Source organism: Drosophila kikkawai, chromosome X (assembly GCF_030179895.1).
Source record: "Drosophila kikkawai strain 14028-0561.14 chromosome X, DkikHiC1v2, whole genome shotgun sequence".
NCBI lineage: Eukaryota > Metazoa > Arthropoda > Insecta > Diptera > Drosophilidae > Drosophila > Drosophila kikkawai.
This window is the reverse complement of record NC_091733.1, coordinates 12,350,047-12,374,237: the sequence shown is the minus strand read 5'-3', so window position 1 is coordinate 12,374,237 and position 24,191 is coordinate 12,350,047. Positions and strand designations below refer to the sequence as shown.

Sequence of the window (24,191 nt, the reverse complement as noted above, 5' to 3'; positions counted from 1 at the left end):
TCTTGAGTTTTTTTTTAGTTTTTATATTCAATTTTTTGTTTGTTTCATTAATACTAAATCTGTGTGTGTGTGTGTGTGTGTGTGTGTGTGTGTGTGTGTGTGTGTGTGTGTGTGTGTGTGTGTGTGTGTGTGTGTGTGTGTGTGTGTGTGTGTGTGTGTGTGTGTGTGTTGTGTATGTGTACGCATTAAAGGTAAAATATGTTTTGTTATCAATGTTTTCAATGCTTTTCCATTTTCTCTTTTGCTTGCTGTTACATAACTGCACCTTCCTCCTCCTTTTATTATTAATTATGGGCTTACTAAAAAGTGTGTTCTTTTATTATATATATATATATGTGTGTATATATATTTATATATTTGTATCTGTAGGCTAAGAACGCTACGAAGGGGGGGGAGAGAGTTACAGCTAGAGTCATGTGTAAATGTTAGGCGATCCCAAAAATGTTTGTCCCGCCAGCTCCTGCTCGGCTGCAATTAATAATAATTAATAATCACTAATTATTAATTATTATTTGTTTATTATTAGCGGTAGGCGCTTAAGGCTAAGGATCGTTTACTTTTTTTTAATATTTTTTTTATATAGAAAAAGTGCTTTTTTTAGTTGTTTTTTTTTTGTTTGCTATATGTTACATGCTGTCATAACACCTAAGGGTTTTATGACACTGTGACAGACTTGTGTCATAACGCCCAAAGGGACACATTGTTTTGTTTTTTATTTTTATAGGTACAACAAAAGTACAACAATTAATTGCTAATTAATGCCAAAGAAAAACGCATCCTTTGCTCGAGATTTTGGGCACTTTTGATCAAAAATTGGACTCGAACTGGCTCGTTAAAATATAATATTTATTATATTATATTATATTATATTTCTATTTAATGTTGTGTTAGGTTTTCTTTAATTAAAAACTTCATTTGTTTTTTGTTTGTTTTTATATTGTTTTTTTTAATGTATTTTGTATTTAGTTTTTCTCAAGTTTTATTTCGCTTTCGTACATTTCTCTCTCACTGAATTAAATGCTAAAATTAAGTATAGAAAAAAAAAGGTATCTCTTTCTTGTATATATATATATATATATATATAGATATATATATATATGTGGTATTTTCTGATGTATGCTTCTTCTGTTTATATACTATATATATTTAGGGTTTATTTTGTTATAATATATAATTCCTTCCTACTCTCCTCACACGCTCTCTCTCTCTTCTCTCTAATTTACACAAAACGAAATGAACCTTGCCAGCGACAATATAACAACTGAGGGGGAGAATATATAGGGGAAGACTTTACTATATACAAGAATTAATTGGAATCCTGTCGTTAGCTTTCACATAGATAGTTGCTAGCATAATTCCCACTACTCCTTCCCCTCAAATGGAGCTATATTTACACACACAGAGGACACACACTTGGGAGGCTGGATAGATGGAATGGAAAGTGAGGCTGAGACTTTGGAAGACAATGCAACAGACAGACTGGACTGGGGGACTGGGGGACTGGGAGGCTCCCACATTATATAGCTTACTGAATGAATTGTCACTGCAATTTGTTGTTGTTGTTGTTGGGAGAAAGGTTCTCTCAGGATAAAGAAATTATAAATTATTTGCTGTTTTTTTTGTTTGTTTGTTATCTTCCGTTTTTATTACATCTTTTCTATTTTCTTGTTCCGTTTCTTGTTTGGTTTTTTCTTCTTTTTTAAATTAGTTTTTGTTTTGAAATTTATATTTATTTTATAATTTTTACGGGACTGCATCGTCGTTACATACAAAAAATTTCGTTTCTACTTAAGAACTACATTTGTTGCCTTTATATATATCCATCCAGCTCGGCTTCCTACCGAAGCCTCTCCTTTAACCATGCTCTCTCTATCTCATCCTAGTCATGCGTGTGTGTGTGTCTGTGAGATATAAATTATAAATTACAACTGTTGTGTTTGGGTAAAAAAAAAAAAAAAAACAATGATTTAAAATTGCAAGTTTTACAAAAAAAAAAAAGAAGAATATATATATTGATTTCTCGCTTCTGTTTTGGGATTCTTCTATTTTGTAAATTTTCGTTTTGTTTGTGGTTTTTTGTATAGTTTTTAAATTAGTTAACAACTCTAAGCATAGGTGTGTTTATACAATGAAGGGGGAAAAAATCTTACCAACTAAACTTGCCTATACACGTGAATTAATAATATTAAACATAATAAGCTTTTGTTTTTTGCTTTTTTGTTTTTGTTTTTTTTTTTTTTTTTTGGAACCACAAGCAATGTCCATCATAAACATAATCGTACTCGTACCATCCTCGTTCTTAATATTTAATCATTAATCGTTATTATCCGCTTAATAGTTGGTAAATACACAATCATAATAATCGTAAGTTAAAAAAATGTGTGTGTGTGTGTGTTTCAAAAAGGAAATTTGCTGCTGCTGCTGCTGCTGCCGCCGCCGCTGCTGCTCTCTGGCCGCTCTCTCCTTGGCTGCTGCTCTGCCTCTCTCTCCTCTCTCTCCGCTCTCTCTCCTTTCGTATATGTTTTATGCATATATTAGAGATACTCACTAAATATACGTATGCTTAGTTACGCCTTAAAACCATGCTTCTTAAATAGATGCTTTTGTTTTTCTTTTGTTTTTATTTGGGAGGCTGCTTCTGTCCTAGCTCCTCTTTTTGTTGCTGTTGTCCAACGTTGTCCGTTGCTGTCGCCTTGGCCCTCGCCGCTTTGTGGTCTCTATGGAGGCGCTGCTGCTGCTGCTGGTTGAGAAGGTGTTGCCGCCGTTGCCTTTGCTGGCCTTGGCCTACAGCGTCTCTTCAAAGGCAGCCATGAGATCGCTCTGCATGTTCATATCGATTTGGCCAGCCAACTGCAAGACAAGAGAGTTTGGAGAGTTTAGGTTTTGGAGAAATACAATTTTTTTGAGATTTTGGAGAGTTAAAAGCTTGCAAGGTTGAGTTTGGGGAGTATACAGTTTGGAGAGTTTGAAATTTTGGTGAGTTTCTATATGGAAGTTTAGATTTTGGAGAGTTCGGAGTTTAGCTTTTGAGGTTTGGAGATTGGAGAAATTATAATTTAGAGAGTTAAGAGTTTGGAGAGGTTAGCGTTTAAAGATTTTAGAGTTTCGAAAGTTTAGATTTGAAAGATTTTCGATTTTGAAGAGTTTAGAATTTTGTAAGTTTGGAGTTTTTGGAGTTCAGAGAGTAACTCTAAGGGTGTGACTTACCGCTTCGCGCCTGCGCCGCTCCTGCTCGGCCCGCCGCTGTTCGGCGCGCTTGGCGGCCGCCCGATCCTGCGGCGATTGCTGTGCCGGCGAACTCTGGCCCTGGCCGCCCGGCGATGCCTTAATGTCTTCCACCCGCGATATCTGTGGCTGTGCATCATGAACACTTTTCCTTTAATTAGAAGAAATTTTTTCAATTTTAAATTTTAAAATTCTATAGTTTTTTGCTTCGCCTCTCACTTACCTTCCGCTTTCCATGGCGCCCAGGGGCGAGGCGGCCATTATGACCTGGGCAGCGACACTGGCGGCCACATGCTGCGCCATCTGAGTAGCTGCAGACACCTGCTGGCCATAGTCCAGGGCGCCGCCTCCCATGACATTACTGCCGCCGACAGTGCCAGTGCCTCCTCCAGCGCCACCGCTGCTACCCTGGCTATTAGATCCTGGTCCGCCGCTGCCTACCATGGCTCCTACGCTGCTGTTGCTGTTACTGCTTGCGGCACCGCCGCTGCCAACGCCACTGTTGCTGTTACTGCCGGCATTAAGCAGGGCGGCAGCAGCATTACTATTGCTGTTAGGATTGCCACCACCGCCACCGCCGCCGCCGCCGCCGCTGTTGGGTCCACCTGTGCTGGTAGGACCACTGTTGCCGCCGGTGCCACCGCCACTGCCCCCGCTGCCCGCGCTGCCGGGTCCATTGCTATTCGCCGAGTTGTTGCTATTGTTGCCATTTCCAGATTGACCGCTGCCGGAACGCTCACGGTCTCTGTCCCTTTCCCGCTCACGTTCACCCCTCTCCCGCTCACGTTCTCCGCTGGCCTGGCCACCGCCTGCTCCTCCCCCACTACTGCTGCCTCCGGAGGCATTCGAGGCACTGGAGGCCACTGAGGATGAGGTGGGTGGAGCCGCCGAAACAGCCACAGCCGCTGCCTGCGTGGCGGCAGCCGAAGAGGCGGTTACTGCTGATGCTGCTGCTGCCGCTGCCGCCGCTGCTGCGGCTGCTTGCGATGCTGCAGCAGCTGCTGCGGCTGCTGCTGATGAGGAGGAGGAGGACGAAGATGAGGAGGACTTGTGATGCTTGCGTTGCTGCTGCTGCTGCTCCTTTTCGGCAGCCTCCTTTTGATGCTTCTTCTCCTTCTCGGCCGCCTCCAGCAGCTTGAGGCGATCGCGTTCTTTGGCTTTGTTGCGGAACTGCTGGAACGAGTCCATGGCCGGCTTGGGCTTGCTGCTGCTCGAGCTGCTTGATGTGTGCGACGAGGGAGAGCTGGCCGAGGCCAGAGAGGACCAAGAGCTGGCATTCTTAAGGTTCTGTTCCGCGGCCTTGAAGGCCTGCACCTGCTTGCCCTGGAAATTGGCCGCCGCGGCCAGCATCATGTCCAGTTGCGACTGTTGCGGGAGCATGCCCTTTTGGTGTTGTTGCTGCTGCTGTTGGAGATGTTGCTGTTGCTGGAGATGCTGTTGCTGCTGCTGCTGCTGTTGCTGCTTGTCCGGCGGACTGGGCATCATCGACTCTATGGGCTTGGGTATGATCAGCATTTTGTTGGTGGCCTGCTGTTGCTGTTGCTGGAGATGTTGCTGCTGCTGCTGGAGATGTTGCTGCTGTTGTTGCTGCTGCTGCAGTTGCTGTTGCGTAAGCTGCTGATGCTGCTGCTGGTGGTGTTGTTGCTGGTGTTGTTGCTGGTGGTGTTGCTGCTGCTGCTGTTGATGTTGTTGCTGCTGCTGGTGTTGCTGTTGATGCTGCTGCTGCAGCGTGTGCTCTAGATCTAGGAATGCTGAGGCCGTCATGTTGAGACTATCAAAACCAGGCATGCCAAAGTCGGCCACATTGAAACCGTTATTGTGCGCCTGCTGCTGCTGCTGCTGTTGCTGCTGCTGCTGGGGATGCTTCTGCAGGTTTGCCGTTGCCGCCGCCATGTCCAGCACAAAGTTCAGCGGATGATTGCCATTCATGCCGCTGACAGCATCCGTTGATCCCTTGATCAGTAGCTCATTCACATAGTCCAAGTGGGCAAAAGCCTGTTGCTGCTGCTGCTGTTGTTGTTGCTGCTGCTGCTGAGCCCCATCCGGCTGCATCAAAAAGTTATCCGTTAGCGGTAACCCTGACGACTTACCCGTGGAGCCGGCACTGAACTCCAGCGAGGCCAGTGACTGCTCCACGGGATCATCGAACTGTGGTATCTGCTTGAGACCCGCAGACAACGAGGCATTGGCCATCACATCCCCATGGACGCCCACTGGATGACTGGTGTTTGTGTTCTGAGCCCCATTGTTCTGGTTGCTGGACAACAAAGCAGCCGCCAGTGCCGTATGATGCTCGCCCAGATCACCGCCAATGCCGCCGGGTGGCTTGTGCAGATTGCTAGCTATCCGTATGCCACCGCCACCGGCAGCCTGGACACCTCCGCCTCCAGCACTGCTGCCGGGATAGCCATGCTGCTGCGTGCCCAGATTAACGGAAACGGAAACTGGCGGCACCTTGCCCAGATCTTCGTTGGTTGCACCGTTCTTTGCTGCTGCAGCAGCACCAGCCGAGCCAGGACCAACACGCACTGGCCCAGCACCGTGCAGCATGTTGCCGCCGCCGCCGCCACTGAAATTGCTGCCGGGCAGCGTCGTCTTATTGTTATTGTTGAGCATGGCGGCCGCCGTCAGCGGATTGGCATTGCCAAACATGTAGGCTGTAGACAAGGGGAAGGAGGAAGGGGAGAGCAAGGAGGAAGAAGGTACTCAGTTAGTTACAAACTTGAATAAAGGATTAATCCGGCAAAGGAAATGATTCAAGGACATTACTTACACGTGTGTGATGTGGGTGTATTGGCGTTCAGGACATGCTCCAGGTTCATCAACGAAATTGGCGTGAGACCGCCGCTTGGAACGCTGCCGCCTCCTGCTGCTCCTCCTCCGGCGCCGCCCAGGACTGTGGTCAAACTAGGATTATTTACCTGATATATCCCGGCAAAAGGATAACACAAAACAAAAGGGAACAACGAAGGGAAAGAGAATTAGGTAATGAATAAATGTTACATTCAAGACTCAAGTTGTTATTACAACATTCAAACTCAGTTACAGTGTGTTTATATTCTGGTTTTTAGTTCTTCTCTTTGGATTTGGCAATGGAAATATATATATTAAAGATTGATTAAAAAAATAAAAAACGAAAAAATCTATTTAACGGACTTTTTCTTTCGATAAACAAAGCTTAAGCCAAAGCTTAAATACAAGAGAGAAAAAGGAGAAAGGCTCTTCCAGAGAGTGGAACTTAATAAGTCTGTTTGCTTGTACATTGCAGGCAAAGCTTGGAAAGGAATCAACAAAGAGTTAAATTTTCTCTCAAATTTTTAATGTAATAAGAAAAAAAAATCATTAAAAATTAAAGGTTCTGTAACATTAACAAAATTGTAATCCATATTCCATTGCCAAAAATTCCATTGGTGCTTTTTCTGCCTGTCTGTCTGCGGTCCTCCCCAATTATTTAATTTTTTATTATATATATGTCCCATATATATCATTATTATATAGTCCTTGTTACTTACATTGCTGCCATTCGAGTCTCGGGACTTTTTTTTGCGCGGCGGTCGCTCATCACCGTCACCTGTTTCAGGAAAAAGGCAGAAGAATACACAAATAAGCACAAATGTCAAAGGAGCAAAGGAGATCATGGAAAGCAGGAAAAGCTAAAGGAGCTAAGGCGCCAGGATGAATCCTATATGATAATAAGTTTTAGTTCTTTTATAAATATTAAATACAAATTGCATTTTAAACTATTATAAATTATTTGAAAACAGTTTTCTAGAAGACTTACAAGGTTTCAGGATGAAATTGTCATATTTGATCCCTAAACCTGAACATTTTCTTAATTAATTCATATAGTGGGATTCATCCTGGTGCTGGTATAGAGATTATATATGTATGTACATATATAGCATACAAACAGCACATGATCTACAGATATGTTTATAGATTTTAGATTATAGGTGTCTTTAAAATACCTCTTACAATGCCGAGTTTCGATGAAGCAATTGTGTTTCGTGATGGGTTGGTGACGGGATATCGGTTATCGGGTTATCGGAGCTCTTCTCTTCCTATCTGCCTTTTTCGCCCACACACTCTCTTCTTTCTCTCCCTCTCTTTCTCTGTATCTCTATATTTATCTGTATCTGTGCTTTCTGCAGAAGGGGGGAAAAAAAGAACAGCAAGACCCCCGAAAAGCTCGTCCTGTCTCACTCCACACCAGCAGAAAAGGCGCCAAAATGTATAATCGATATCGATATAATCGGGAAAATGGAATTGCAACCAAACCAAGCTCCAATCGATTTTTTATCGGTTTTTTCACTTAATTATATGTTTTTAATTCAGTTAAATATTTTTTTCTTCCTGTGAATAGAAATGGGTAGTTTTGGGGTGGGGCGGGGATAATGAGGAAACACACGTTGTTTTTTTTTTTTTTACTTTTTTAATAAACATTTTCTTTTCATTTTTCTTCTCATTTTTCGTGTTTTTTTTTTTCTTCTTTTTTGTTTGTTTGTTGTTGTATTCATTGCGTTTTTTTTAGTTTAGTTTTTAGTTGTTGTTTGTTGTTGCCATTTTGTAATAATAAATATTATTATTGTTTGTGTTTTTTATTTTACTATAAATATTTAAATGTATGCTTGTTTATGTAAGTTTTTTATAATGCTAAATGTGTGTTTGTGTTTGTTGTGTTCCTGTTATGTCTCGTCTATGTGTGTCTCCCTTTCTTCTTGCTTTCCCTAAGATTTTTACTATTTATCTCTGCGTTTATTTTATTTTATATTTTATTATGTATCGGCTTGCCTCCCCCCATACTTTTCCTTTATCTTATATATATATATAAATATATATACTGAAATTGAAACCAAAAATGCACTGTTTGTTTTATTTTTTTGTTTTGATTTTAATGTTTTTTTTTTCTTCTTTCTTTTTTTATGTTTTTTTTTCACAACGTTCCTTACGAAATTGTTCTTACAAGACTCGTTTTTTATTTTTTGAGCGTGTTTACTGCCATTTTCTTCGCTAGTCCTTAACTAAAAGCTAAACAAAAAAAATAAACACAAGTATTAAGCTTACAACAAAACAATCTCACAATGCAATGGGGGAGAAGGGGTTTTCGATATAGACTTCGAGTTGGAATTGGAATTTTAACCGAAGGGTGACTTGACTGAAGCAAGGAAAATATACAAGAGCTAATCGGTCGATAAATAAAAAATTGAAAAGAAACAAAAGTAAAGAAAACGCGCAAGTGGTCTCAAGTAAAACCTAAATGTAGAATTGCTCGAATTCTTCTGCCTGTTCTCAAACTTCTTCTGACACTGCTTGCTTTCTCTACTTGCTCTCTTTCTCAGATTTATCTTCAACTTGATTTTTTTAAAGTAATATTGATTACATTGTGTGTGGCTGTTTCTCTTGTTTGTCGTCGTTTATTATCAGTTTGTTGCTCTTGTTGGTTTCTCGTTCGCTTCCATTTTTCCTCCTTGCGTTTTCATTTGATTTAATTAAATAGTACAAATTTATATTTAAATTGATTTTATGCATTCATTTCTTATTTATTTCCATTGCATTATCATCGTTTATCATTAATCAATCCTCCTCCTCTTCTATGCATTTCTTGTTTTTTTTTTTTTTTTTTTTTGTATATTTTTGTATATATATAATATATTTTTTCTTTTCTTTTTTTTATTATATTTTGAAAAAAACGTGCAAACAATGTGTAAAGGGGAAAGCCGACAGCCGAAAAATAAATAATAAAATGCTTTCAAATTACATTTAATTATTTGTTTTCTATTTTTTCTTTTTTAGTTTTTTTTTTTTTTTTTATTTATACCTCTCTCTGATTTTGATCAATGTTTAGCTGCTGGATACATCTATGTAAATATGTACACCCTACTATATAGCTTTGTATGTAGAACTAGTTGGAGTTTGGATATAGGCCAAAAGAACTCTACGTATTACGTACGCTTGGAGAGAGCTCTTCCTGTCGTTACGTTCCGTTACGCTTCTCTCGTTTACCGTTATTATAACGTGACTACTAACAGACAGAGACGAAAACAAGGACAAGTGCGACAGAAGGAAAGAGCGACAGAGTGTGGGAGAGAGAGTTCGAGCCACACATAGGAAGTGGGAGAGAAAGAGATTTGAAAAGGGATGGAATCCTGATTATTTCTATTACTCTATATGGATTTCGACTGTTCCCATTTTCCCTTCTATACATTCTTATTAGCACATCTAACCTTTTCCCTTAGCTAATCGGAGGAAGGATATCAAGTTGATGGAAGTTACTTGGAAGCATTTCTTTCATATTTCTTTGTTTTTACACATAAATTAAATGACAACAACGATTATAAGCGATATATATATATATATGTATATATACTCATATATATATGAGTGTGTGAGAAGGATAAGAAGGATAACGGAGGCGAACTAGAGTTCACGAATTGAGCTAGTTGTCGTGTGTTCCAGTTCCATTTTGTGCCAGCAGGAAACGCGGGATGGGTTTAGGTTATGTAACAAACGGTCTAAACAATAAATAACGGAGTCATTTTAAGTCTTAATATGGGTGTTTTTTAAATGTTCTATCCCCCTGACTGTTCTCTCTCTCTCTCTCCTTTTTGGTCTCTCTCTGTCTTGTATCTTCATTCATTGCCACACTTTACTTGTTCTCTCTATCCCCCATTACGTTTACTTTTTTCTCCTTACGTTTACTCTCTCTCTCTCTCTCTCTCTCTCTCTCTCTCTCTCTCTCTCCTTACGTTTACTCTCTCTTTCTCCTTACGTATTCGATCCTTACGTAGTTTTTTGTTTAGTTACGCTTTTGTGGTTTTGGTGTTTGTTTGATTTCTTTCTTATTTTTCTCTCATTTCTTTTCTTTTTCGATTTCGATTTCGTTTTTTTGTTTTTTGAAGCTTTTCATACTTTCTTGGTTTTTACACATTGTCTGCAAGTGTATCGAGAATTTTCAAATATATATTTTGCATATTGGCTTTTTCTATATACTCTTTAGACATATATACATATATAGATATATATAGATACATATAAATATATATAAATATATATATACATATATATATGTGGTAATTTTGCTTGCATTTTTGGTTCAATCAGTTTTTCATATTATTATTTTTGGGGGTTATTATTCATTGTTTCATTTTCATTATTATTATTATATTTTACACATAGTTCTTTGAGGTTATTTTTTGTGGTTGTGTGAGTGTGTGGGTTTCAAAAATATTACAAAAAAAAATCAAGTTATGAAGACCGATAGAAGATGTTTGTGTGAGGGAAACATCGGGAGATTGGACTAGAAACATTATGGAATTGGCACAGAAGGTAACCTAGAGGGGGGTTTGTTTTAAGAACTGATTCCACCGGGCAGTGCATGGATGATATAGATTAGGAGGGGACTAGTTGCCTTGAGATGAGGTGAGGAGTACGTGTGAACGTGATCATAAACATGATCCTGAGCTGCCTCTATTCATTTGCTTTCTTTTTTTATGGTTATGGGGTTTATATATCATGATGTGTGGACGTGTGTGTGTTTGTTTGTGTGTGGGCGTGAATGATAGATTTTTTATAATCGATTTATTCGTTGATCATTTTTGTTTTGTCAATCATGCAATTGTTGCTCTGTTTGTTATTGATTTGATTTGATGGAGAGTTTTGGTTGATCGATTGATTGATTGACTTGATTGGTTGGTTTTGGTTTGGTTGGTTGGTTGATTGATTGATTGATTGGTTGATAGATTGATTGATTGGTTGGTTGGTTGGAGTTGGAATATATATTCATTACTTTCTTTTTCAGATTGGCTGCCCCCAATACACAATTGCTTCACGATTTTTTTCAGCATATTCTCATAATAATCATAATCATAATAATAATAATAATAATAATCATATTATTGGTAATAATAAGCTGGTTTTTGCTTGTTCTTTTTTTTTCAAGATTTGTTTTTCTTTCTTTTTTTTTCAAAAATGACTTAAAATTAGTAAAGAGTTGTGTGTTCTCTTATTATTCTAATTTTTAGATAGTTTTTCATTTACAAATACAATTTGTTTAATACCTACAAATGCTTAAATACAATATCTATATACGCCATATATATATACATAATGTATATGTATATGTCTATAGATATATGATATATATATATATATATATATATATATATATATGTGTGTTTGTGTATATATAATTAAGTATATACTATACCTAAAATTTATATATATATAAATCGATTATATAAAGTTTTGCCGATGTGTGTTCATGTTCATGTTCATGTTGTCTCGTCTATGTCGTCGTCGTCAGTAAAAACGGTGTTTAATGAGGGGGGTTTTATGGGTACTATGGGTGTTCTTTATATATGGTCGCTCCTTTAGTCTCTACACCCGCCTGATCCTGCCTTTACCACCAACTCTGGATCTCTCCAAACTATATAGATTCATCTTTCTGCAAATTTGTTGAACAATCTTCACAATCTTTTATTTATTGAATTTTTTCTACAATCTCTTCTGAATATATTTTACCATAATTGTCCCGATTTCTCTCATGATTCGAAATTCTATAAATCTTTCACTCTTTCGCTGCATTTGTTTTCTTAGAGTAAATGCATATTGCACTTTGTCATGAACTTGGTTCTTGAAAATTCTAAACAAATACAAAAAAAAAAAAAAAAAAAAAATTAGATAAAAAGTAATATTCACCAGAGTTGGTCATTTCTATTGCCGAATCAGACGGGTGTAAACATAATATCGCATATATTCCTTTGCTGGAAATTTATCTTTTCCGTTGGTATATATTTTAGCACACAAAAACATAAACAAAATGCGCTAAGTTCAATAAATTAATAAGGGTGCGTGTGTGGGTGTGTGTGTGTGTATATGGTTTATTAACAATAGTACAATTGGCCATCATACCCCTTCCTCTCTCTCTCTCTTTCAATATACGTCCATCTCGCTCTAATTCGATATGAAGTTGGATTTTCGTGGTGGTCTTGATACTGAACTTTTAGAAACACAATCAATCGCAGGATAAAACCCTAGAGATACTCGCTAAATTGGATTAAGGTTAGGGTATGGGGGTATGGTTAAGCTACATTTATAACTAGATAAACCTATATCCAATCGAATTAATCCAAAATCTCCTGAAACTGATCTGCAGCAAAGTTAGCTAGCTCTAGCTCTAGCTCTCTCTCTCTCTCTCTCTCTCTCTTTCTCTTTTTACACAATTCAACGGCTTTTCTACTCGCTACTCGTTAGAGTCTTCATGATGTCCTTAATATGTACGGTCTTCCAGTGTTAACACGTTATAATAGAATTTAAAAAAATGATTATGCGGCGACTGTTTTTCTTTATTAGTGAAGGTTTTTAGGTGTGTTTCCGTTTCTGTTTCCGTTAAAAGTTGTAAAACGTTGTATAGGTGTCGTGTGTGTGTGTGTGTTTCTGTATCGGAATCGGTATCCGTATCCGTTTTTTCTTTTTGTTTAGTGAGTTATGTTGTTTGATTCTTAAACAACATACTTATATATCTACATATACATATATATATATTTATTCATAACTAAATATATATGTATATATTTATATATGTATATGTATTTGCCCTATCTCTAGGTATCTTATTATTAAAAAAAAATAGACTTTATAAAATAAAACAAACAAACAAAACGCGTCCTAACCTGCTTCACTGTCGCTCGAGTCACTCGAACTGCTATCACTCGAACTTGACGACGATGAATCGCTGGAACTGGAGCTCGACGACACAGGATTCGCTGGCTGAATGGCCTCCACCTTGTTCGATTCGTCTGCAGAGAGCGAGGAGAGTAATGTTATGAAAGATAATTAATTAATATAAAAGAAACAACTTTAAGAACATATCTGTATTCTGTTATAAACTGTTATATTAAGGTTTAACATACCTTTCTTGGCGGTTTTCTTGCTTGCCCCCAGCTGGCCGGTGACATCCTGCAGTCGCTTCTCCAGCTCCTGCTTTTTCTCGGCCATCTGCTCGTCCTTTGACTTGCCGGAAGGCTTTTTATCTGCATTAGAAAATAAAGAACAAAAACATATATATATTTGTATAGATATAAAGATGTATAGATTGATAGAGAGATGGAAAAAGGCTGGGTTCATGCTCGACGAAGGAAAGATAAAGCGGCAAATATCAAGTCTCTATATAAAAGATATATCAGCGAAATGCCGCAGAAATCTCAGAGAGAGAGTTTTGCGACACATCTACAGCATTCACAGGCTACATACTTTGGAGGGAGGAGATTTTGGGAAGGGAATTGCATGCACTGGCACTAAATAATATATATATTATATTATTTAATATATATATATAACTACAGACAGAAGATTGGGTAGGACAGATAGCTCAAGAGAGAGACTTAAATATACGGATTTTTGCATATTTATTATATATATTATTATCTTTTTTTCTTAGTTTTTTGTTTTGTTGTTTTTTTTTTTTATTCGAGTTTAACTAACTAAACATGACCACTACGGTTTATATTTTAGTTCGAAATCAAAATCAAATTTGGAGCGCAGTCAGCAAAGCCAAAATGGAGATTTCTCTTCAGATATATAGTAGATTGATTCTTCTTGGTTGTTTGGTAGGGCTTTGGGATTCCTCTGGGGGGAGATAAAGGAAATAATAGGAACTTTTTCTAGCTTGGTCTGGAGGAACAGGGGCTGTTTTTGAATTTGCTGCTGTTGCTGTTTATTGCTGCTTTTGCTTAGGCTTTGTTTTGGTTTTGTTTTTTTGTTTTTTTTTTTTAATGGTGGTCTCGGTTTAGTTACAAACTTACAATATGGCTTACGTGTTTTTTTGCGCAAACACGACGCCACATAGCTTTCTAGCTCGCGCAGCGTCGACGGCTTCAGGGTCTCAAAGTCAATCTCGATTTCGTCGGGATTGGAGTCTCGCAGCGATGGCTCACGATTTTGGATGATGTGAACAACGCGGCCCAGTTTGTCGCCTGGAAAAAGAGGGGGGATATTTAATAGATATAGGTATTTATAATATATTTTATTAAATATATAATTTATTACATTTATATTAAATATTTATTAAATATATATATTTAAATATTTATATTAAATATTTACTATATTATGTAGTGCAGTTTCTTAAATATTTCTAAAATGTTCTCTTCAATTCTCACCTGGTAGCTTGTTGATGTCCAGCGACAGCTGACGCTTCTCATCGTATGACATTGGCTTGGCCGTGTCCTCCTCCTCGGAGTCAAAGTTCATCACCTGGCTGGGCTTTTTCTTGCTGCTGCCGCGGGCACCGGCACCAGCATTGGCATTGGCATTGCCACCACCGCCAGCGGCAGCAGCGGCACCCGCTCCACCGCCAGCGCCCGCCGAATTACTACCCTTGGCTCGCTTGGAGGCATTGCCACCGCCTGGTGCGCCCACAGCTCCTGCCCCAGTTGCCGTGCCCGCCGCTGCAGCGCCCGCTCCACCAGCTCCGGAATTACCAACGCCACCAGCATTAACTGCTCCACCCTTTGCTCCACGTTGGCCCTTGCTCTTAGCACCTTTACTATTACTGGCGCCGCCGCCGGTTGACGTTCCTCCAGCGCCCGCTGCAGCACCCGCTGCCAAGGCTCCGGCCAATGTACCCGCCTTGCCGCCCGCAGCTGCCACAGCAGCCGCTACGTTGGCAAAGCCTGGTCCACCGACACCGCCGGCACCGCCAAAGCCCATGACATCGTGCGCCTGACTATGCAGGCCCGATACATTGGGTAGACCGCTGCCACCAGTTAGCGATGAACCGCCGGCACCGCCGACTAGGGAGCCACTTAACAGAGCGGATAGATTGGCGCCAGCCGCTCCACCAGCGCCCAAGGCACCCACACCACCGGCGCCGGGTACGCCGGATACCAGGCCGGGTCCGCTGCCAGTGCCGGCTCCTAGACCGCCGGCACCGCCTGGACCAGAGGCATGGCCATGGTGTGAGGCTGAACCGGAACCGGAGCCACCGCCGATGTGCTTCTTCTTCTCCTTGAGTTTCTTCTTGGCCTTCTTCTTGGCGGACGCCTCTTCCGATAGCTTGCGTATCTCCTCCTGGAGGCCGAGCAGCTTGGACTCAAGCATTTTCAGCTTGGCACTGCGCTCCTCATCCGAGTTGGATTCATTTTCCGTATCGCTTGAGTCCTCGCTGGACGAATCGCTGGCATCATGCTTGTTTGAAGCGGAGCCACCATAGCCACCATGACCCCCGTGACCGCCATGACCGTGTCCACCATGACCGTGACCATGACCATGCCCATGGCCGTGACTGCTGTGATGATGGTGGGCAGCATTGGCCACCGGTTCGTCGGGTATGTTGGCGTAGCGCATCTCAAAGACATCCTGCAGCTTGCGGCCCATGGCAACGACATCGTGGTCTGGCGGATTGTACTTGTAGCAATTGGTGAATATTAATCGCACGTCGGCAGCAAATTCCGGCGCGCTCTTGTACTCGCGATTGTCCATTTTCCGCTTCACGGTGCCCAGATCCATCGGTTTCTTTATGATGTCGTGGTAATCGTGCAGGCCCAGCATTTCGGCATCGACCGGCTTGTAGAAGGGCCAGGCATAGCCGGAGTGCTTCTTCGAAAAGAGCTCCTTCAGGATCTCGTTACACGACTTGAGGGCATCCGATAGCTTCTCCTTGGACTTGACCACACCGGGGCCGCCGGCAACGCCGACGCCCACAAGGCCGCCAATCCCGGGAAGACCGGCGCCCAATGGCGACAGTGTGTAGCCCGAGCCCTGGAATGTAAGATCCTGTTGGTTCAGAAGATCCCATTCGTGGTTGGTTTGGTTGATTGATTGGTGATTGGTGTTCGATTGATTGATTGATTGATCGAGTGCAAACGAAATCAACGTAATGGAAGAAAAAGAAAAGAACGAAATAAAGGAGCAAAAGCGGCATGGTGTTAGCATTGAATTTAAATCAAAAAGGATAATGAATTATGATTATTCAGAGTAACAGTAATCAGTAACAGTAATCAGTAACAGTAATCAGTGTGAGTAACAGTAATCAGTGTCAGTAACAGTAATCATTAAGATCAACATTATTCAATGGCAAAATACTCTTTCCCGTAAGCTCCTATGAATAAATGGAAAGAAACTTAAAATGTAAAGTAAATACTCTCTTGTTCGCTACTAAATTGAACTTATAAGCTGATATGAAGGAAATAGAATGAATCTTTCAATTTAAAATAAAGTAAAACAAGAGCAAGTACTGCGAACTTGATCAGGAAGCACTGCGAATCAGTATCAGTATCTATGTCAGTATCAGTAAGCCAGTAAAAAGTGAGCAGTTATTAGTAAACAGTGGTCAGTAAATAGTAATCAAAAAACAGTAACCAGTAATCAGTAGTAAGTAACGTGTGTTTATTTACAATAACATGAATAATGGTCATCGAGTAAGAGGCAAGGCAGCGTATTGTGTATGATTTATTCAATTAGGTTTTGAGTTATTAACCAATTTTGATTCGGGTTTTATAGCTTAGGCTAATCAATGATTCCAACAAATACAACTATAAGGTAATGAAATTTTTGTACACTAAGATTGGAGGAGCATCCATATATATTTATGATATTAAAAAACTCAAGCTTTTTGATGTACTAAATGATACATGTTTAGACATTTAAAACAAGCAAATATACAATTTCCTTGATTTTAAATTTTAAACTTTACAAAAAAAAAGGAAGTTTAAGTGTTTCAATCCGATTAAAAAATGATTTTTCTTACTTTTTTTATAGACAATGCAAGAAAAAAAATGTCTTTTGCTTTTACAATTTATAATTTATCAGGAATTTTTTGACAAAAATCACAATGCAGCTATATTTACAATATAAACTTGACATGGAAGCTTGAAACAATATTTAAGATAACAAAAACTTGACAGGAACGAGGGGGGGATCATGATCATACTCATACTCATACGACTCGGCTCACGTCTTACTCTTACCTTCTTGCCAATTACCTGACGATTCGACTCCCGCCGCGTCGCTATTTTGGCCGATTTCGAGTCCATTTGCGCATACGGAGACTCAAAGGCATTGGCCGTCGGCGTTGTGGTGTCCGCCTTCCGTTTGACACCCTTCTTAATCTTGGCGGGCTGCTGCGGCGGTATCACGGTGTCCACACCGACGCCCACTCCCGCCGTACTATTCACATAGGCCTGCACCGCGTTGGCGGCATTCACGGCAGCCGCTGGTATTGTCACTCCTCCTCCGCCGCCTCCTCCCGCTCCTGGCGGAGCTCCACCGCCTGCTGCTCCTGTCGCCGCCGCCGCTGCTGCTGCCGCCGCTGCTGCTGCTGCCACTGCTGCTGCCGCTGCGGCGCCAGAGTTGCCATCGAGTAGGGATGAGCTATTGACCGCCGTCTGGCCGGGCGCGCCGGGATATGCTCCAGCCTGGCCCGTATTCAGGAGGCTGGCCATTAGGGCAACGGCATTGGGATTTCCTGCCGCTCCAGCTCCCCCGGCGCTGCCAGCCATCGCTGTCGTCGTCGTATTGGTGCTGCCGGGCACCGTATGCGGTGGCATTGTGCTAATCGGTGGTATGGACGGTGCACCGCCGGCCGTCGATGAAACCGTGCCACCCATGGCTGAAACGGGTCGGGCGGCTTGCGTACCCGAACCCGTACCGGTGCCAGGTGTCGCAGCTCCGCCACTCGCTCCCGTTGCGCCCGCATGGCCGGGCAACTGTTGCGCGGATGAAGCGGCTCCAGCAGCAGCAGTGGGCACTTTGCCGGCGCCACTGCTGACAGCTGGCGTTGAGGAGGCACCACCGGACGCCGATGAAGCACCGCCCGTTGCCTTGGGCGTGGTGGGCACACGTTGTTTCTTCTTGCCACCCTTGGCCGTCACCGGCTCCAGTTCGAGCTCCTCCTTAGGCATCGATTCGACCTTCTGCAGAAAGACCTTCTCGAGCGTTTGGGCCATGACAACAACATCCTCGCCGGGCTTGTTGTAGACGTAGCAGTTATTGAACATGGTGTTGAAGTCGTGGATGGCCTCCTTGGCCGACCAGTAGTAGTTGTTCTCCAGCCGCTTCTTGATCGTACCCATGTCCATTGGCTGCTTGATGATCTTGTGGTAGTCGGGCAGGTTGAGCTTCTTGGCGTCGACGGGCTGCTGGAAAGGCCACGAGAAGTGGTGCTTCCATATCACCTTCATCACCGTCTTGATCAGATATTGCAGTTGATTGGTATTGCGGCCGGGTCGCTCCGCTGGTGGCATTACCGGTGGCTGTACAATGCCATTGACTGGCTCCACGGGCGGCTCATACCGGGGAGGTGGCTCACTGGACGACATGGTGGTTGTAGTTGTGTAGTGGTGGCGTTGTTAGTTGTGTGAAGTTTGTGGCGTGAATTAGGGATTTAATTAGCTGATAAATTGGTGGTGCTTCTTTTGCTGGACTTGTGAATCCTCGGTATCCTTTTCGTTCTCGACTGAGACGGCCGACACACGCACACTCACGCACACACTTTGGGGGGCAGCACACCACACACGCGCTCACTTTTACGAGCTTTCACAAACACACACGCCTGGGCCGTCTCCGTCTCCTCGCCGTCCGCCGTTGTGGCCTCCCTTGCTGCTGCTCCTCCTTGTGGCGTCCTGCTACTGCTCTTGATTTTTCTTGATTTTCCGGCGTGTGTATGGGTGTGTATTTTCACTTTTGCGTTGATCGCTAGATCGATTGTGTGGCCGTCGTTGACGGCGACCACCTCCTCCTCCGTCTCCTGGACGCAGCAGCTCCTGCTGGCTCCTGACACCTCCTGACAGCGGCTCCCGGTCCGTATCCTTCTCGTATTGCTTGCTCCTCTCCCGCTTTACTCTTCGTCGCTGTGATTGATGCAAAACGGTTCTTAGTCGAGGGATTGTGCTGTTGCTTCATGCTCAGCAATGTCTGTGCACTGTGGGAATTTGGGAAGAGACCGAAGAATTAGTAAGTGGAGATGCTAGGAGACCTTGTCTGCTGCTACTCACCACCCCTGCTCCAGATTCTCAGCGCCCAGGCTCCTCTCATTGGATGGCAAGACCTGCGGCCAAGTCCGATACGTGGTGTAAGGCAACGGTAGGCATTATTGCTGCTAATAATCCGTCAAATCTTTTCCAGCTAAGGCGAGGCGAGGCGATGCGATTATTATCTGTAGCAAAGGAACGAACACAAATCAAATTAGAAGTCAATCCTTCGGCTTCGGCTCCATCAATTTTTGTTTTATGCCGGCATATTATTTTGCAACTCTGGTCGAGATTTGCATTTCACAACACTTCCACCTCGAGGCGGGTTACATAAACAACCAGAAATACATAAATACAGCGTAAAATAAAATAGAATAGAATAGGGTCAAGGGGGGCGGTGGGGGCAGCAGGCAACCAAAATAACAAATTTACAAATCGCATAAACAAAATGCGCGACGACAACGAAACTGCGTGGAATGAAAACAGAGCAAACGGCAAGAAGCAGAGAGACAACGACGGAGAACGAGAACCGAGAATGGTAACGGGAACGAGAATGAAACTACTCATAAAACTCACACAGTGCCCCAAGTGCAAAACAATCAATTCCCTACACTTTTTCACAACAATATTCGCAATATATCTGATTTATTCTTGATTATTTGATGCGAGCACTTTATTATTTCAGCTATTTCTGCTGTTTTTTCCGTTTTTCCAACGTTTCCACCGTTCGGTCGTGTGTAGTTACTTTGCCGCCGTTTTGGCACTCACAGCAACAGCGAAAATAAAGAAGAGGCAACGGCAACACACACACGGGCCGTCGCACAAATAGAGAAGAGCGCCGGAGAGCGAGAGAGCAGCGGGGAGAGCCTAATTCGCTTTTCGAACTTCACTTCGAAAATGTTCGACATCGGGAGAGAAAGAGAGACATTCCACACGCACACATGTAGCCCATTCTAACCATATAGCCATCCCACTTGCACTTATCAAGCGGCTTTATCAAGGGACAGCAAAAACCAGACAAAATGCGCTCGCAAAAATAAAAAAAAATAAATCGAATGTAAAAAAAAAAATTAATAAACACAATAAATATCCATTAATGCAATACGTACGTACACAAGCACGCACGCACCTACACCGCTTGCGGCGTGTGTTGTGTTTGAAAACTGAGAGAAATTCACCACGCCGCCTTTTTAAGTTGAATATTCTTGGTCAACAAGCAAGCATGATTCATTCGCTTTGTTTGTTGTTGTTACTGCAACGCCAATGCAAAGGCAATAATATGCACGTAATTCCAACGTTTTATTTTTTATTTAACACCCTCAACTACAAGTACGTGCCGTGTGGTGAGGAGTCGAGGAAGTTGGGGAAGGAGGGCGAGGGCAAGCACTAAGCACGCACACAGATGCACAGTCTGATATTCCAAATTGACAGTGGTACAAATTGCATTCACAGCGACCACAAATATGGTACATGTTTACAACCCCCTCTCGTACAGTTTTGATTCACACAATTGCATTCGTTTTGATTTAACCCTCAATTGTTTACGCAGAAAGAATACAAACACTTGCTCCGTTTTGTTTATTGTTGATGTTGCGAATTTATTTACACTATACATGTAGTCTACATATGTGTGTGTGTGTGTCTCGCCGGCCGGCGACCCATGTTATTTTCACCGCTCTTTTCTTTTCAGCTGTACCGCTTTCACTTTGGGAGGAGTTCCAGTTCAAGTTCCGGATCCAGGCTGCGTTTTCAATTGCGGGCTTTGAGTTTATAGTTTTGGCCCACTGTATTTTTGTTAGTTGCCAAGTGTTCGTATGCGCTTGTGTGTGCGTGAGTGTGAGTCCGAGTGCGAGTGTGACGCAAAATTAAACGGAAACAACGCACGAAGGCCAGGCGAAAATCATGACGTATTCCACATTCTATTCTCGCCGTAGCACGCAAATAAAATGGGAATATTTAGGAATAACAAATATTAAATACCCGAGGAAGGAGAGGGTGGGGATAGAGCTAGAGGGAGTGTACGAGATACGTCCAGAATGCAATAGCGGGCGGCGCTCTCTCGCTCCCTCTCTGTTGCTCTCACAACAAAACAAAACATTAACTGGCACGCACACATACACAAGCACGAACAGCTAGAACGGAAGAGAGCGAGAGAGCGCGAACGTGCGGTTGTAATTATGTAGTACAGTAGACTTTGAGTTTGAACAGAATTTTACGTAGAACGATTGCGAGCCAAAGTGAACCGAGAGATATTCAAGGCAAACACACCAACACCAGCACGAGTGATAGCACGAAGGCAAACACGATGACGGTGACGTAGAGGCGAGGGAAAATATGAGCAAGGAGGCACAAGGAGAAGAAGCAGCAGAGAATATACAGCAACGGCATGCATTGGTGATTCCACCAGGAAAAGGAAAAGGAAGTAAGGTGGGGACTGGAGGAGAGGGATTCACTTTAAGCAGCTTTTATTACACAAAAATCCAATTGATATTCCTGGGCCATCATTTTCCTCCGTACATTTATCAATAATTTATTATCTCAATCCCGTATAAACAAAGGTCAATAGTTTGGCTAAAAAGCAATTACAAACTAAACGCCATAATAGAGCAAACTTCATTTAAGGAAACATTAAGAAACGTGCCTAATTTAAATATTGTTTCATTTTTGTTTGCACTTGAACTACGGCCAAATATATCAATTTTATTTAAATAAATAAAATACTCAAGTGAAACACACACACACACACACTTACGCTAGACCACTGAAAGTTGCAGCTGCTGGGACGTGCGGCAGAGCGAGACAACAATAGGGGCCTACGTAATGCAAATATGGCGGCATTTCGAAACCAGAGAGAGAGAGAGAGAGAGGTGGTGGCATTCGATTCGAACGGAGAGAGCAAGCGAATGTGCTGTGCTTCTTCTGTGTATCTGCAAGTATGCCGCCGCCGACTACGAGCCAGCGAAAGAGCGAGAATGAGAGAGCGCGGAGTCGATGGGTTAGGAGGAGCGGGAGAGGGAGCTAGCTGCTGCCTCTAGGTTAATAAATCGTGCTAATAGTGGCACGAATTTAAAGCCGGTTTACATGGCAGCATGCAGCGGCAGCAGCATGCGAAGAAGATGAAACAGCACCAGCAGAAGAGGAAGCATCGCCCCAAAAAGCATCAATGAATTCGATTCCGAGAGAGAGCCACAAAATTTCCGCTTATTTACGATAAACATATCTTCAATTTTCGCAAAGCAGCCGCGGCGACAAGTAAACAAACAGATTGCGTTTGCGTCTACCTATTATTTACGCGCCAAATGCCCAAATGCAACACCAACGACGACGACGATTGCAATAAAAAAGAGAGCGACAACAAAACTAAATAAATTTAAAAAGTCACAAAGCCGGTAGAAAGAGTACATGATGGGGAATAACAGGAGAGTGTAGAATGCCTAAATAATATCGATAATTACACATTTTAACAGTATTGTAGATATTTCTTACTAAAAATGTATGTTTATGATATTTTTGGGCAAGAAACTTATAGCGAATGCTGTTTAAGTTTGCAATCCATTTAAAAGAATAACAAACTGTAATTATGCTGAAAACTCAGTACTTGGTAAATATTTTAAATTTTTAAATGTACTCCAACTCCAAGGCTTTTTATTTTAGTGAATTAAATATTTTTTTCAAGCTAAAGAAGACTTTTATAACAAAGTTAAAGGATTTTTATCTTTTTAATAAATTTTATCAATTAAAACAAACCCTGACACTGGCTATAAATACTATTAAGTAAGCAAATAATTGTGTATATTACTATTGAAATCTGTAACTTCTTTACAGAAGAAATCTCAAACTCAAAACGAGAAGGTAGAAAAAGGGTTGGAAAAACCGGTGAAATGCAGCTGCTGTCCCTTAGGAGAATATTATCCCTCCAAAAAATGTTTGTTTATTGAAGAGAACTCGCCAACAAAATAGTAAAAATTTAATTTGGAAGACGGAAACTAAAAGAAGTTCAACCTATGGTGGGCCGAGTGGGTGGGGGACGTGTAGCCACGTGCGTTGCACTTTTCTGACTTACATTTCCTTCGGCCGCTTTAAATGTTTTAGCTTTTCATTTGCTTAATAATCCGAAATCCGAATGGCTTTTTGTTGCTTGCTTGCTGTGTTGTTGTTGATGTAGCTGTGTGCTGCTGCTGCTGTTGTTGTTGTCATTTATTATTATAAAACCAAATAATTCTTTGTTGCTTCTGTTATTTCGAATCAGTTGTGTTTAAATCGAACATATACAACATGTAAAATTGCACACGACTGTTAAAAGAAGTGCAAACTGTAGAAATAAAAACAAACATAAAAAAAATCAGCACTTTTTCCCCGATATCCATTTGCGCGCGCGAGGGAGAGCGAAAGAGAGAGAGAGAGAGCGAGTGTGATGAATCCCCAGCGACAACGTAACCCACAACGTAAGCATCGGCATACGCTACAGTCATCACGCGACGCGACGCAACGGAACGCGAGCAATTCGCTTACGTTATGGACGGCGCCGCCAAACCGCAAAATATTAAATGATACAACAATAACCAGAAAAATCCATAGAATATAGATTTTTCCATGCTTTTTTTTTTTTTGTAGTTTTATATTCCTTGATTTGTTTTATTTCTTTACAAAACGATCACACTTGCTTTTTATTAGTGAAATTTCTTTTCGGATTTGGCGCGCGCGTGTGTATTCCTCTTTTCTTTGCTTCTTTTCCGTTTTTTCTTTTTTTTTTTTTTAGTTAATATTATTCACTTGGTGACTACTACACACTCATGCCCTCTTCTCACACACACAACTGCACGCTCGCACACACACACACGTCAGAGCAGTTTCTTCTTCTTCCTCTTCGTTCGCTTTTGTTCCACCACCAAAAAAAAAGTAAAGAAAAAAAATTTTGTCATGTCCATTGAAGTCTCACATTTTTTAAATGTGTTTTTTGGCGCTAAAATCGCGAAATATTCCAACAATTTCCATACG

General features: G+C 41.7%; 1 protein-coding gene across 9 annotated transcripts in view; it reads right to left on the bottom strand.

The window, feature by feature from the left end:
• Nucleotides 1-2,174: 2,174 nt before the first annotated feature.
• fs(1)h (female sterile (1) homeotic) overlaps nucleotides 2,175-24,191 on the bottom strand; it is a 22,704-nt gene continuing 687 nt past the window's right edge. For 2 of the 9 annotated variants that reach the window (XM_017166189.3, XM_017166188.3), the window contains exons 2-13: nucleotides 23,257-23,505; nucleotides 19,218-19,378; nucleotides 17,208-19,144; nucleotides 14,385-15,999; nucleotides 14,028-14,198; nucleotides 13,137-13,256; nucleotides 12,897-13,022; nucleotides 6,738-6,796; nucleotides 5,999-6,146; nucleotides 3,449-5,882; nucleotides 3,208-3,376; nucleotides 2,175-2,850 (exon numbers count right to left, since the gene is read on the bottom strand). In XM_017166189.3, coding sequence (XP_017021678.2) covers nucleotides 2,785-2,850; nucleotides 3,208-3,376; nucleotides 3,449-5,882; nucleotides 5,999-6,146; nucleotides 6,738-6,796; nucleotides 12,897-13,022; nucleotides 13,137-13,256; nucleotides 14,028-14,198; nucleotides 14,385-15,999; nucleotides 17,208-18,542 — 6,243 coding nt within the window. In that variant the 5' untranslated portion in view covers nucleotides 18,543-19,144; nucleotides 19,218-19,378; nucleotides 23,257-23,505 and the 3' untranslated portion in view covers nucleotides 2,175-2,784. Of the gene's footprint in view, nucleotides 2,851-3,207; nucleotides 3,377-3,448; nucleotides 5,883-5,998; nucleotides 6,147-6,737; nucleotides 6,797-8,823; nucleotides 13,023-13,136; nucleotides 13,257-14,027; nucleotides 14,199-14,384; nucleotides 16,000-16,972; nucleotides 17,093-17,192; nucleotides 19,145-19,217; nucleotides 19,379-19,769; nucleotides 19,907-23,256; nucleotides 23,506-24,191 lie in introns of those variants that run through there. The other 7 variants (XM_017166190.3, XM_041775148.2, XM_017166202.3 and 4 more) reach the window with 7 other exon arrangements.